This window comes from Protopterus annectens, chromosome 1.part0 (assembly GCF_019279795.1).
Source record: "Protopterus annectens isolate FY-2018-M chromosome 1.part0, PAN1.0, whole genome shotgun sequence".
NCBI classification, from domain to species: domain Eukaryota; kingdom Metazoa; phylum Chordata; order Ceratodontiformes; family Protopteridae; genus Protopterus; species Protopterus annectens.
The window spans coordinates 48,783,347-48,799,731 of record NC_056725.1 but is presented as its reverse complement, the minus strand read 5'-3'; the positions used below and the strand labels follow the sequence as shown (position 1 = coordinate 48,799,731).

The 16,385-nt window shown below is 38.5% G+C and overlaps 1 protein-coding gene across 2 annotated transcripts in view; it reads right to left on the bottom strand.

Moving 5' to 3' along the window:
* The window catches only part of LOC122810865 (ras and Rab interactor 3-like), a 1,223,645-nt gene that overhangs the window by 545,636 nt on the left and 661,624 nt on the right, over nucleotides 1-16,385 (bottom strand). The window contains exon 1 of one of the 2 annotated variants that reach the window (XM_044082487.1): nucleotides 13,787-13,962. The exons of the other annotated variant lie outside the window; for it this stretch is intronic. Coding sequence (XP_043938422.1) covers nucleotides 13,787-13,868 — 82 coding nt within the window. The 5' untranslated portion in view covers nucleotides 13,869-13,962. Of the gene's footprint in view, nucleotides 1-13,786; nucleotides 13,963-16,385 lie in introns of those variants that run through there. 2 annotated transcript variants of the gene reach the window in all.

Sequence of the window (16,385 nt, the reverse complement as noted above, 5' to 3'; positions counted from 1 at the left end):
CTTCACCCTGAAAAGAATAATAGGTAAGGCATAAATCAATCTTTTAACATGTGGTTTCTACAGAAACTGCCATTTTTAAACTCCCGGTGCTTTCTGACCCAGTCGGCAGCCTGCATTTACTCTCTGGTATGTTATCTTTTTGTAATATGCATTAAAATAGTTCTTGTCTCTGTATTAGGTTAAGGAAAGCATATTTTTGCAGCTTGTGTGAATGTACATCATAGAATACATGAACAGAGCTTATGTATGTAGCATTTGTAGCCATTTGTTCTTAGCAACTGAAGCAGTAACTCAGCTTCCCATGTGCTTTCCACATATAGTAACTACTTAAAATGTATGGCATCCTGTAAATGAGACCGTATTCAAGGACTGTTTTCCATTCTGAGTGATTATTTTAGCATTATTTGTTGTATTAGAAGCTCGTCATACTTTATTGCTCATTGCAAGCAGAAAACGAGCATTTATGGAATGCATACTAAGAATGATTGCATGTGTTGATTGTACTGTCGCATGAGGAATGGCAACTAGATTAAACACATAGTTGTTAGCATTAATGCAAATCAGCTTACTTACTAGAGTAAAAGTCAAGGTCTAATGTTTGCATACATTGTTTTTAGACTTGCATTGTGAAAACGGAGCTTAAATTCAGTCTGTAGATAAACTGAGTTACTGTTTACCATAAATTTTGTGGTTGAAGTGCATGATAAATTGCCTGCTTGCTTGGTGGCTGGATTAATAGCCAGAAAGGTTCTCACTTCTGATCTTTAATTTTAGGTAGACCCCTAAATAATTTAATCAAACAGAATCTTCTGCCTGAAGGAGTTATCCTGAAAACATTACCAACAAACAACCTACCTGGAAGTCCATCTAGCAACTGGCTAAGGTTAATACCTTAATACTGTACTGTAACCTATTTATTGTACACTGCTGACCTGGGTCAAAAGAGCACCTTAGTCTGCCCCCATAATAAGGTGTTCCCCTCTTTATAATTATACTAGCTGCCCCTAGCACTCCATTATTTCTCTTGGAATAATTATAACTAAACCCTGTATAATGTAGTTCTACCCTACCCTCTCACACATAACCTTGAAAAATACAATCTGACCAACAACCTGTAGATAACATTTACCCTACAAGAGTGTAAAGCATATTAGTGTAAAAAGGGGGGGTAAAATACAGCAAAACAAAACTCTGTCTAAACAACGTCCTTTCAGTAACACTAAACTCTTTCCTATAGTTACCAAAACCTAAGCATATCCCTAAGTATATACCTGTAGATGGTGTTAGCCCCACTCCTCTTATCTCCCTGCCCCAAATTCCACCCACCCCTAGTACCTCTACATTTATAGGTACACAACCACTCCCCTATTACAATATCCTATCTGCAGCATCAATTTTCACCACCCACCCTGCTCCATTCCTCCCATCAGCTCCTCTCCTAATTATACTCTCTCCACCTTACTCTACTACCTCTATACTTGCCTTCTGATCTCTGACATTCTGTCTTGTAAACCTTTGATCCCAAAAACCATACACCTTCTCTCACAATGTTATACTATTCCTTACTACCTATTCTGCTGGTCACTTATGCACTTACCTTCTATGAAAACCAATTACTTACTGGTTATCAGTACCCAAAAAGGCCATACTATAACTCCAACTATACAATATTCCTCCTACAGTCATGCTAATAACATAGGGTCAAACTCAACAACTTGTTCTCTTTTCCAGCGTACTAATCCTTGGCACATTAGCTCTAGATCTAAGCAATACTACAAACTCTTAAACCTCATCATTAAGTATAGTCCCAGCTTTATTCTCAGTGGGGACATCGACCCCAACCCAGGTCCTTCCACATATAATAGTAATACCCCTATTACCTGCAACCTCAACCATACAACTTTAAACAGTAGACTAGATAACACTCTCCTGGCCTGTCATCTCAATATTAGGAGTATTAATAACAAAATACATGAACTGCATGCACTATTGGCACTCCCCTGAGATTCTCTGTTTATCTGAGACCTGGTTAAAAGCCAACACTACTGATAATGAAGTGTTACCACCTGGGTATAACATGCATAGGTTGGATCGTGCTTCCAGGAAGGGGGGGGCTAGCAATACTCTATAAATCTGAATTGAACATAATCATAAAGGTTAATCAACCACCTCAGATTAATAATTCTGAAATTCTTGCCACTAGACTGTAACTTAACAAATGTAAATGCATAAACATCATCTGTATGTATATCCCCCCCGGGTAATAATATAACCACACTTGAAGACACCCTACACTGGCTTTCATTTTACTACCCCCAAGAAACCCTGCTGTTTGGAGACTTTAAACATAGACTGGGGCACCTGCTCCTTAGTGTCACCTACTACCCACATTAACCTGCATGCATTCTCACAAATCATAACTACCTCTATCAGACTTGGTAAACCAAATCAAAAAGATAGTATACTGTACTGGGTACTCATAAATAGTAACCCCCAACTGTACACTGCTGGTACCCTCCCCATTTACCAAAGTAACCACCTTCTCACTTATATAGTTAAACAAAAAGCCATTAATCCACAAATACCATTACTCAGAAAAGTCAGAAACAAAAATGACTTTGACCCTGCCAAATTTCAGCAGGAACTTAACTCCTGCAATTGGTTGATGCTTATACACCTCCCTCTGGAGGATGCAGTTGCATATTTTAACAACAAATTTCTTGAAATCCTTGACTGGCACGCACCTGCCCGCTTTAAGAGAACTAAAGCTAAAACTGCACCTTGGCTTTCTAAAATGTCTCTACTAAAAATCAACAACAGAAATAAACTCTGGGCCAGATGGCGGTCCACTAAACTCCCCCATGATCATGTTAAATACCAACAAGCTAGGAATTAAACTAAAAGATCCATCTTAAATGACAAAAAACAGCACTACTGTAATCTGCAGATAGCCAACCAGAATAACCCTCAGAAATTCTGGGCTGGTCTGAATAATCTGCTTCACCCCGGTAAAACATCTCCCCTATCCCAGCTGCTACTAGTGACAAATCTCGAGGATGTCTCAAACAGTTTTAACCACTTCTTTACTGAGACAATTCAAGCTCTAGCCAGCCAATTACCTCCTAGCTCTTCCAACCCTGATAGTGCTACCCATTTAAACTTACCCTCTTTCAGTTTCCAACCAGTGTCCACTGCATGTATTTGTAACTTAATCAAAAAACTAAAGCCCACCACACTCTCTGCTGACCAACTCCCTGCCGAATACCTTCAAAAACCAGCTGATGCTATTGCCTATCCAGTTTCTATACTAATTAATCGTACCATAGCTGAGGCTAAAATTCCCACCATTTGGAAAATATCCTACATAATCCAACTACATAAAGGAGGTTCCTCCACTGAATTCTCCAATTATAGACCAATAGCCATACTTTCTCCACTTGCAAAGCTCATGGAAAAATGTATACAAAAACAACTCATGCACCACCTAATCCAGAATCACCTCCTAGCCGATACCTAACATGGCTTCCGTCCACACCACAGCACAACCTCCACCCTACTAGCGTTTACCAGTACTGTCAATAACAACTGTAACAATAATCAAATATCCTCGGCCCTCTTCTTGGATCTTTCCAAGGCATTTGACATGGTGGATCATCAACTGTTGATACACACCCTGCAGACTTATAGCCTTAACTCTAAAGCCCTTCAATGGTTTTAAGTCCTACCTCAGTGGGAGGCAGCAGGCTGTTCTCTGGCAGAACAAGCTGTCCATCCTATTACCTACCACCCTTGGAGTCCCACAAGGCTCCATACTTGGGCCCCTTCTCTTTTCCATCTTTATTAACAACCTCCATACTGTCATCCCTAATGTTAATTGTATCCAATATGCTGATGACTCCACCCTGATTTGCTCAGCTACAACTCCTGCAGACTTGAGGTTTGCTACCCAGTCCACCTTTAATATTATAGAAAACTGTCTCTCTGAACGTCGATTTACTAAATCCCAAAAAAACTAAAATGCTGCTATTTTCACCCACACAAAGGTCTACAACTTTTACCTTCACCATAAAAGCAAAAGATGGGACAATTATCTCCCCTGACCGTTCTACAAAACTAAGTGTCATTATTGATAACAACCTAAAGTCTGACCTACACGTTAATCAAGTGATCAAGACCATCAATAAAAAACTTGGGTCACTATACAGAATAAAAGCCTTCTTAACCCCTCCAGCTAAGATTGCCATTGCCCACTCACACCTACTCTCAACCCTACTATATGCTTCCCCCTTCTCTCTAATCTAAATAAGTCTTTACTTAACAGACTATCAACATGTTACAATCACATTGCCAGGTTTGCCACTGGCCTGCCTTTTAGAACACACCACAGCACCAACCTTAAACAACTTGAGTGGCTAGAACTTCCCAGTCTTATCCAATTTAACCTTCTGGTTGTGGCCAAGAAAATCCTCCTAAATCCAGATAATACACCTGCCCATAAAAATATTATTACCCCCTATAGCAATTCAAGACTACTTCGATCCTCAAACAAACTACTAATTCAAACTATCAAAACTAGCAATATAGTTGGTGACTCCCTCTTTGCAAACACTGTTGGCAGAGTCTGGAACTTACTGTCATCTGAAATTATATTGCTGTCCTCCCTAACTCAATTTAAAACAAGACTCAAACAACATCTGGCTCTAAACTGGCTTTGCCACTGTAACAAGCCTGGCTAACGCATACCTCATATGTAAATAAATTATTAGTCAAGTTACTGTTAATCTTCTTTCTCTCCTGACTTTATCCAGGGGTTTAACCCTTACCGGTGAAATTGTTATTCTGTCTTTGTAAATATCAAATCTGTAAAGTGTCTTCATTTTTATTTTAATTGTTGCTGTTTGTCTTGGAGCTTTTCTCCCCGGGCCTCCACTGAAAATGGACATGATTCCAGTTGGACTATCCCAGTCAACAAATGTAAAATAAAAAAAATAAACATCAGACAGTATTTACACCTAAAATGTATCAATTTAGCTTAGAAGCATATAGGAAGTCCTGCATGAGGTCCTACTCATTGCAGCAGCTGCAGTCAATCAGGATCGCTGACCATTATCCACGAGGATTTGTCAAAAAGTGAAAAAGCAATGTTGCCCCCATACCTTAAAAAATTAGGAGGTCTACATGCAGCTAAAACAAATCATTGTCCCGTCTTTGCTAAAAAGATCAAGAAGTGGAAGATCAGGGGGTGCTCTTTTATAAAGTTTATAATTTTATCATTAGAGAATTAGTTAATGGAGTCAAAATTACATTGCTTAAAAAATGGAAAAGTTATAATCCAGACAATGCAAAGGACATTGAAGAGAAACAGGACTGAAAACACTAAGGGGATAACTCAAAGGCAAGTGATGAATGGTAATTTTCCTGGTAAAGAAGGTCAGATTAAACTGCATTAAATATACTGAGCTGGCATGTAAATGGACTCTCAGACAAAAGTGCCGGAAGGTGCCAGAATATATCAATAAAAGTGTGAGGATGGGACAGTTATAATGCCTCAAGAACTGCATTTCAGCAAAAGAGAGTATGAGGAACTGACTAGAAAAGGATTTAGAGGGGAAATTCACAAATGCCATAGAGAATAGGAAAATGGGGGAAGGAATAACTTTAATCAAAAGAGAAGCCCCTCTTTGTATTAAGGAGGGAAAAGTACACGAACAGAGAAGGTACATTTTGATTAGAGGTTATTGGAAGGAGAAAAATATAACTCTAGGCAACCTTTACATACCCCTAAAATAAAATGATCAGAACTGAAGCAAATTATGAACAAGGTGGTGGAATTCAGTCGGGGACAGGTGTATGGGGAGGAAAGTTAAACTACAACTCGAAACACGATATTAGTGGCAGGCCACAGCAAAGGAAAGAAATGCATGGGGGAAGAATGCTACAGAGTGTGATAAGACTATATGGATTATTAGAATAGGAAACAGAGTACAAAGGATTAGTCCAGATAAAATCTCCTTAGCTAGCAGATCTAGGAGGGTCTCTCTCTAAAATCCTCCCTTTGGGAGGAATAAAGATGCCTTGTTGAAGTTTCAAGTAGTTCATTTAGTTAAGTAGGCAAGAACATTCATCCATCTACCTGTTCTTTAATGGGTGGGTAGCTTTGCCATTATTATTTCATACATTTTGCTTCATTGCGTACTAGAAAATGTTCAAACCTACAAACTTAAAACACACTCTAACAAGTGGCACTGTATTACACAAGGAATATAACCTAATACAATCAGGATGGAGCATCAAATAACACATGCAAGTATGCATGGTCCAACAAATGTGTGCAAGGGGCCTGTGGTTTGCAAACAACCCCAAGGTAAACTTAATCTGCCACTGGCCAAATGCATTTTATTTTAATGTGGATTTCAGTGCTGTTTCAATTAATAGGTTTCTAGGGCAGATAAGTTTACTGTTCATGCTAAGTCTGTTTTCATTGTGAGACTTTATTGTTTTTGTTTAGAAAATGGCTATCAGTGTTTGTGCTATAATATTTGAAATAGAAGTTTTAAATATCTCTAATCATTGTAGAAGTAAAGGAAAAAAGCAGTATGCACACTGACAGGTTTTGAACAGTGTTTATGGCAACTGGGGAGAAATAGCCAAGTTCATAGGTTTATAGGTTGGTACTAGGCTATTGGCCCTAGGGCCTATATAAGCCTAGCCAAAAAGGTACCCTGTCTTTCGCCACCCAAGAAAATTATTTTCCTGTGCCCCTGTCGAGCAGAGCCACAGAAGTGATCCCCGGGGTGAATTTCCTATCCAATCATCAAGATTTTTCTTGAAGTGTGCTATTGAGGAGCTTTGTTTGCTATAGATAGGTAGTTTGTTCCAGAGTATGGGAAGTCTCTGGGACAGGAATCTATCCTTCCAGCATGTTCTGTTTATTGTTGTCACAAGGTTTAAGTCCCTAGAGTGTGTAGCTCGGAGGGATTGGGATTTCTTTAAGTGGAGCATGTCCAACAGCTCTGGGTTTGACATAGCTTTGTATGTTAGGGAGATTGCCTCTGAGTAGGCAATATGCGATGGAGTAAAGCTGGACTCTCTTGAGACAGTCTGCGTAGGGCATCTGTTTGAGGCCAGTAATTCTTTTTGTGAGGTATTTCTGCGGCCTTTCCAGTTGTTGTAGATGTCTTGTGAGGGACATACCAAAAAGGGCACTGTATTCTATAATGGGTCTAATGAGTGACGAGTAGAGGGGAACAATGACCTCTCTTTTCCTGGATGAGAAACCTTTTGTGATGAGGTGTGCCATGTAGAAGGACTTCCTGACTACTGTGGCAATGTGATTATCAAAGGAGAGACTACTGTCCACCTGTGTCCCAAGGTCTCTTATCACACTTTTGGTGTTAAGTAGACTACCGCCCATGTGGTAGTTCATGGGTACAGAGTTTTTACCAAAAGGGATGACAATGCACTTTTTAGCGTTCAGGTTGAAGGCATGGCTTTGACACTAGGCAGTAATGAGAAACTGGAATGGCTGGGGGGGGGGGCTGCTGTGAGGGGGGGAGGCATTACCCTCCCTACAGCCTCATTTGACCATGATCCAGCTCTGGGTACAAATGTGAGATGAAGTCCAAAGCATGATAAGATAATTTACATTATGTAATATGGATAAGACAATACAGGCAGTGAAAATGTTTGTGGTCTACAAATACTGTATTTAGTGAAGTGAAGTCAGGTATTTATGACCTGGGAAGAAGGTTTTGGGAAAGAGTGAGAAAAAAATGAATGTGTTATAATTGGGGAGCAAATAAGGGGGACTGGCAGCATCACATGCATGAATATGTTAGAGTTTCACAAATCAGATTAATATACAATCTCCAAAACACAGGATATACAGCAAGATGAAAACAGATGATGATGTGGAAGGAGCTAATAACTTACTAGAAAGAATGATAAATATTTGGTCTCAATAGCGGAGTAAAATACAAACTCCAGTTGGGGAAGATTTATGACAGTATGGTAAGGATACTCGGATAAAAGTTTTATCATCGATAGAAATTTGAGCTGTGGCCAATCAGATCATCCAAATCATAATTTGAAATTAATACTGAGGCATTTAAAAAGGGGTAGGAAGGACAAACAGAAGTATTTTGGGAAGAAATAAGATATGGGGGATTAGAGCTGTATAAGTGAAAGAATTCAGTTCCAAGACAGAGAAATGTTAAAGTATAGGGAACTGTACAATATTCTAACAAAATAAGATGCTGAGGTGGAAAAAAGAAATGTGTGAGAAACCTAATACGCCTACTAACAGAATCAAGGTCAAGAGAAGCTACCTAGAAGAAATTAGTGAGCGGTGCATATATATATATATATATATATATATATATATATATATATATATATATATATATAAAATGAAGGATAGATGAGGGAATAAAGGAAGGCAAGCAAAGTTTTAACAGGAAAAGATTGTATAATAAATTATGGAGAAGGCCTATATTTGGAGAACACCTTGAGTAACAACAAAGTCCAAGAAATGTAGACTGTTTGTATGGAAATATTTGCACAAATATTTCAGCATACCAGATAGATAGCATAAGATGTTCCTTGAGGTAAGATATGTTGGAGATGTGAACAAAGCCAAAAAAAAGGAAGATTAGAGTCTTATTTTCTGGACATGTAAGACATTATAAAAGTTTAAAAGTGATGCCCTGAATCTTGTTTAGGGAATATTATAAAGGCAATGAAAGATATCTGAGTCAGGTAGCTGGATCTCTTATTAGAGGGCATGTGAAACCTTCAATAAAGCTCATTTTGCCAGTGGCAAAAAAGGGGATAACACAGAAATAGAGAATAAATGAAGAACCAAACATAGATAAGGGTACAGCAATTGGTGGAGGAAACGAAGCTGAAAGGTAAATATTGAAGTAAGACCTAGTAAACTTCAGAAAAAGAAGTGCGACTTGTGAGAGAAGAAGTTGAATACATGACCACAGATCATGGAAGAGCATGGCAAAGGGGGGACACAGTAAACAGCAAAAGGAACTGAGTGTGGAAGGAGAAGCAGGTGAAGCGAAAAGAGAATGTTCAATAGAGGATGACATGAAGAGAAAAGATATATACTATTTGTACTGTAAGTTTTGGTAGTGGGTTGTACCCGATGTGCAGAATAAAGAAATTTGGGATAACAGGATACAATGTTTTCAGGGATCAGCCACCAAAACAGGAAGTGTGCCAAGCATGAGGACTGTGCATTTGCATAGCATCATGACAATAAAGCAGCTTGTTTTTGTTTTTTTAAAAAAAGAAAGAAAGTAAAGGACAAGAAGTGAGACATAAATCAATATTCTTTAACCCAAGACAGTTTTCACAACCTGGGCACGATATCCTGTTTCAGCTTAATCGATAGCTCTGACTTTGCTTCATAATAGTGCAAGTTATTTTAACTGCTTTTGTATTGGTTATACTCCGTGTTATAATCAGTCTAAATCCGAATCCACCCCTTTCTGGCGAGTCTCCTGTACCAGAGATCTCCTGTCGGCCCTTTAATCCCTCTTAGGTGTAGAAGAATCTTATCTTCATAAATCAGATTAAATGAGGAAAAATATGCTTTCTGTAAAATGTAGAAGAAAAATAATTCAATGATGTTTATTTCATTATATATCAGAACAAAGCATTGTATCAGCAGTAATGTTTTGTCCAGTTTTAAAATTTCATATGACTACATGAAAATCCCTTCCTTCATTTTGAATGTATTAAAAAATATATAAAATGTATGTGTATGTATATGTATTAATATATATCATGTCTCCTTTACTCAAGATGCAAAACATCATAATGAAAATATCAGAAACAAGTTATATCATCCCCTTAACACACTGAAGTACAACACCTGGCACAACATTCTAATGCAATATATATTTTTTTTGTAAAGGGATGTACCCACCCTGTAACCTCCAATGTTTTGGGTCTACTTCCACACCCCGAATCTCTAGATGTAACCCTCCAAGGTTGCACAGACTTAAATTAAAGGAAACTAAAGGAATTTTAGAAAATAAGTCACATCTTAAATTACAGCACCAGCTAAAAGAAAGCTCAGACTTAAGACATTCACAATATAGAATTAAATTTTACACACTTGATAATTTTGGATGCAACCAACAGTGCTTGACAAACAGTAGTGCTTTTAGTACTTTAAGCTTGTATATTACATTTTAAACAACAATCATTGCACAAACTGTAGACATCAAGTGTAAATGCAGTTTTTTCCTCATGTTGCATGCCTTCAGATGGCACCATGCACCACTGAGGTAATGTTATTGCACATATATAATTACTGCTAGTATTAATGAATACACAAATAAACAATGTGTAACATCTCAGGTTTCTTCCATTGTGGCCACACTGGTATGATACCATCTCTTTGTGCATCATGCCCCTACAGGCTATGCTTAGTACACTTCTGAACCTCCCCTTCCCATTAATGAGACATTGATGCATATACAATTTCATATTTTTCAGAAAACATCTCAAATACATGGCGTTATGTTCCTCACTATAAGTGCTACAAACACAGCTTCAGTGATAATGTCACGCAAACATCATCTGCTAAAGCAGTGTAGCACTCAGTGTGCTGCAAAATATGTATTTATTTAGTTATTAAAGAAAATATACCTCAGTTTGCATATTTGTCATAACTCGGTTACAACAACTGCTAATATCATTGCAACAGTGTAGTTTGTATATCCTTCAGAGAAGTTTCACCCCATGACATTTAGGACTGCAGAATAGGGTTGCCACCTTTTCAAATGCTCAAAGTGGGACATTTTTTGTAGAAATGTGAGATTTTGCAGAACAACACATACCCATGCCAGTGCAAAGGACAGGACTTCACTTTTTTGCCAAAATAAAAGCTTATTTTTGTAGCATTTGAGTTGCTTATGCTATTTCATATAATATTTATGTGCTTCAGATACAAAATAACTGTTTTACGCAACCATGAAAGGAAACTTAAGAAATACATTCTGTCTTAAAATCTCAGGACATTTGCCAGTTTTTAGTTTTTTGTTGCAGGACACAACTGCCCAAAGTGGGACTGTTCCTGTCAAAGAGGGACAGGTGGTAACCTTACTGCAGAAATGTACAATTAAAGGATAACACAGTGCACAGGAGTAATATTTTAAAATTAAGTGCAGGTGCAGCAGGTGTGCAGGAAACAAATGGTGATCCTCAGGCCTGTTGGTTTAAAATAGTTGCAGGGAAACAATTCCTTAAGGGAAGTAACCCTAATGGACTTTTGTCCAGAAGGAGCTCTCAGTCAAACCTAATTCAGTTTAATGGCCGACTTACAGGTGAACGTGATAGGGAAGTACTACTAAACATGGCCTGAAGGAGGTTGTTTTAAAAAAAAAACTGGAGAAGTCAGTGGTAGGACCAAGACTGAGGAGAAATGTACCTATCTTAGTGCATATCACCAAAGCACATTGATTTTCTTAAATAGAGAAATGCAATAAAATGAAAACAGCAGGGTTTTTTGCAGGGTTCCTATACCCTACATATAAGAAACTTAATTCCTCTTAGTTATATATTCTGTGATCACACAGCAATGGAGAAAGTGAAAAGCTCACTCCAGTAAAGTTCATGTACTGTTGCTGAATCACACTCAAAGAAACCAGACCAAAGGCCACATAACGTGGGTGCGGGATAAAATCTAAAGAACTGAAAAACTAGAAAACTGAACGGTAGGCTATACAGATGGTTATGGGGGATGGACATTATCAGGAATTAGTAGTAGGACTACTGCAGTACCATGGGGATCTCCTTGTTCCAGCACCCTTTAGTGAGTTTCAGTCGTATCTAGGAAGGAGAAAAAAGGATCAACTTCATTGCTGATGACATAAAGATAGATGCAGCATCAGAGGGTGGGAGAAGAGTTTAGGGAAAGATTTGGATAGGCTGACCAGGTAGAGGGGAAGGTGGCAGATCAGGTTCAATGCAAATAATTGCAAAGCACTGCATTTGTGACACAACGACCATTATGGGAAGTGATAGCTGGGGAGAATTAAAGTAAAGGGAACAGAGTAGGAAACGCACCAGAAGGAAACTAGCAGGGCAGTAGCAAACCAAACGCCAGAGTATATTCCAGAGGCAGAGAGACAATGCCTCCAGTCTTCAGGGCACTGGTCAGCCCACACAATGTAAGGAAAGAGGGCTTAGGCAGTGGAAGGAAAATCAGAGGAAAGCTTACAGAAAGACCTGTGCAGTGGAATGAAGGGGACTGACCAGATGCTAGATAAGATATAGCTTTTCACAAATGGGACTAGAAGATGTGGAAATGTACTATTCCGGCACAAAATCATGTTAGGGAGATGTGAAGGTGTCATCCTAACAACAGAAGTTAGGTAGGGAATGAGGCAGCAGAGGGAACAGACTGGTGGGACTAGGTATTTCCTGAATCTGTAAAAAAATACTTATCACAGAGAGGGATCTAGCAAAAAGAACTTACTAGCAGAGAAAATCAACAGAGGCATTCAAGAGGTGTGGAAGTGGTAGAAAAAGGGTGAGGGGGAGGATAGGGATGGAAGAGAGGCGTAATGTTACATACACTTAGAATAGATGCTAAGCTTATTCTCTCCTTCTAAAACAAATGGAGATGCATGCTTCAAGCAAATTTTGGACATACATTTCAAAGTAAATCTTCCTTTTTGCACCTTGCATGCACACACTGAAGTTCTAAGTATAGATAACTTGATTTAAGCGTCTGCATGTGTTTCATTAATATTTTCTGATCACTACAAAGTTGCTATGGCCTCAGATATATAGGAAGCAGCTATCCTTCCTACCCACTGAACTGAAACTTATTAAGTAGCATCTGAAGTCAGAAACTGCCAGCTACAGGCGTATAGGAAACAAGGTTACAATCCTACTGCTAATTAAATACCATTGTCAGTAATTTTGCAAGGTATACCCTTTCATTGAGAAATGCTGAATTATTAGCAAATTTCCTTCTGTGACTCCTATATGTTGAAACCAGTTAAATGCATAGAGCATACTTACAGCAAGAAATCTGAACAAAACCTTACAGCCCCAAAATAGGATAATTTTTAAATATTGCTCTTAAAAACTTAAAGTTGATAGAATAATAGGTGTTGCGTTAGTATGACATTTCTGATGGATATGAAGGCTATAACTGAAATGTCTTCTATTATTTACTATGAGCTTGCTGTCTCGTACATGCATATCTTACCTAATCCTCTTTCTGAATGACATTCCAAGACTCCTTTTTACTTCTTCTCTGAACCATATCTGAGTTCTGTATATGAATATAGCTGTACACTGCATAAGAGGTTCCTCAACAATTTATCATATTTAGTTTTACTTCATGTGCTTTACTGTTGCCATGACTTGGTTAGTTTCCAAACTCTCACAGTCCAGTTGTGTCCCCCACACCTTGTACATATTTATGCTTAGTACCGGATTTAATGAATCTGCTAAAAAGTGGCCCACGACATCCATGCTAGTAAATGGCTCCTGAATGAGCATACTTACAAAAAAGTAAACAAGCTAGAACATTTACAGAAAAGTACTAATAAAAACAAATACTAGTAATTACAAAAGAGTTATTCTAGCTACAAAAAGAAGACACTACACCAGGTTTTAGTTTTCGTACTGTGTCTGAAGTATGGCTACTCCAAAAAGTTGCTATGCCATCTGCAGTACTATCTGCACTGTCTTTGATTAGTCCATCAAATTAGTTAACAAGTGTTAACATAAGGCCATGTGGCACACTTACCAGGTAAAACTTTGACTCTTTCAAGATGCAGTTTGTAACAATGCCTCATAAACAAAGTTGTTTTAAAGAAGTTGAAGACCATAATATAAACTGCCTCTCCTAAGATATTTGGCAGTATCTTTCACTGTGTGTGTTGACAGGAAATTAGATCAGAGTGCTGGGGTTTGTGGCTTTCTTTAAGGTTCACGTTCATTAGCCTTGTCAGTAAAAGAAAGTTTGCAAGTAGCAAATTAAGCAAGTCACGCAACATACAGATCTGAAAATATATTGGTGTATCTAAAAAGGGAAATGCAGTGACCTTAGGGCGTGATGCAAACTGTGTCGCATTTTTTGTTCTGTGTTTGGATCTATTTGCCCTTAATAGCATGTTTACGTATGTGTATATATACATACATGCATACATATATATTACTAGATATACATAACAGTCACACACATAAATAACCTGATGTTATGGAATTTGGTCATTTTTTTCTTTCACATATGATTTTATAGCCGATAGTAAAAAGAAGTTAAAGTACTATGAACTTTAAAGGCTCAGGACAGTGAAACAATGAAATGTGAAAGGCAGATGAAAAGCATTCATAATCTAGCACACAACAGATTCTATAACATTGCAATTCTTGAGATGTTTAGTGCAAGCAATGCCATGATAACACATATACAAGAAAATACTGTTGTTTTTGTTTTCTTATGTGTGGCATGCCACAGTGCACAACTGCTGACACTACACTCAGTTCTAGTACTGCTAGTTACAAGCAGCTACTGATGAGCGTGTAACAGTGCACAACTGCTGACACTACACTCAGTTCTAGTACTGCTAGTTATAAGCAGCTACTGATGAGCGTGTAACAGTGCACAACTGCTCACACTACACTCAGTTCTAGTACTGCTAGTTATAAGCAGCTACTGATGAGCGTGTAACAGTGCACAACTGCTGACACTACACTCAGTTCTAGTACTGCTAGTTATAAGCAGCTAATGATGAGCACGTAACAGTCTGCTAATCAACTTAAAGAATAACTCACCTATGAAAACTAGAACAATTGTTGTTCTGCTGGATTGCAGGTGTTCCACCTGCAAATAGGGTCACCAGCTGAAACTCAGATGTAAAGTCCAGTTGGTGAAGTATATCTGGACTGGGACATTGGAGTGATTATGCTCTTCAGTAGGAGAAAGGGCCATTCAAAGATTAGCTGCCCCCCCAGAGGATATCTGCAGTGAGAGATGCAAGCCACTAACATTGCTAGTATGGGGGAAGAGGCAGATGGCATGTGACATGTTTATCTTCATTCTTTGTGTGCAGTGTCAAGCTACGTACATTTAGAAAAAGTTGTTGTCATTGGTGAAAATGGTGGATTATGCTTTGATGCTGGCTGTAAAGGGATAATGGACATTAGCAGAATCCCACTTCCATGTTATGCCTTAGTCACCCTACTACCACCAAAAACAGTCCGGCATAGGCAAACAACTGAAAATACTTCTAGTTCAATATCTTTATAGGTAACCTTGAAAAAGATTTACAAGGCAATTTTGTATTGTTTGCAGGTGACACAAAGTCAGAGTTACGCAACATAGATAAAAAAAGGGGGGGGGGGGTAGAAAATCTAAGAAGTTTCTCTAAGTCTTAAATAAAGATAAAACTTGAAGGACTCCACTTTGGAAATAACACTATAGCTTCATAGGTGTTTAATAGGCTAACAACCACAAGGGCCTTTTAAGCCTAGCCATGCATCTTAAATCTCTGACAAGTTCTGGTACCCTTGATAAGTGTAAGCAGGGGCCTGAGAGATGAAAAATTTACAAGTTGCATGCATACATTAGAGACATTGATGCCAAGCCAGGGATGAATTTCCTGTTCCCCATCCATTTTCCAAGTTACACTTGAATTGTTTAGGGGGGAACTCTGTTTTATATGGCCGGGGAGCCCATTCCAGATATGGGGTAGTCTCTGGGATATATACGTGTCTGTTCACTAGGTCCTATTTATATCACAGGAAAAGTTTAAGTCTTTAGAACAGGTAATTCTGCTGCTGTTCAATATGCAGGAGGTCCATCAGAGTGGGGTTTGACAATGCCTTGCATGCTAGCATAGATCTTCCCTGAGCAGCCTGCAGCAGAGAGAATACACAGTTATGGCCTTTAGACAGTCTGTATAGGACATTTTACTTGCACCCTGTATTCTTTTAGTGAGGAATCTCTGTGGCTGTTCCATTTGTAGGATATGTCTGTTTAGGTGTATACCAAAGGGGGCATTCTATTCAAAGATAGGTCTGATAAATGCCAAATACAGTGTAACAATGACTTCCTTGGACCTAGACGCCATACCTTTGTTTATAATTTGCTCAGCATAGAATGATTTCCTCAGTACTAGAGACATGTGATGGCTAGAATACTGTCTGTGTGTCCCCCCCAAGTCCCAAAATACTGGGTGAACCCTAAGGTGTGTGCTGTCAATATGATAGTTACCAGGGGTGGATGACTTCCCAATGGATACTGTTATGTATTTCTTGGCATTTAGTTTTAGTCCATGCCTCTGACACCAGTTGTTTGTCTGTGTCAATCCTTCCTGGAGAACATTTGTGACAGTGTAGGATTC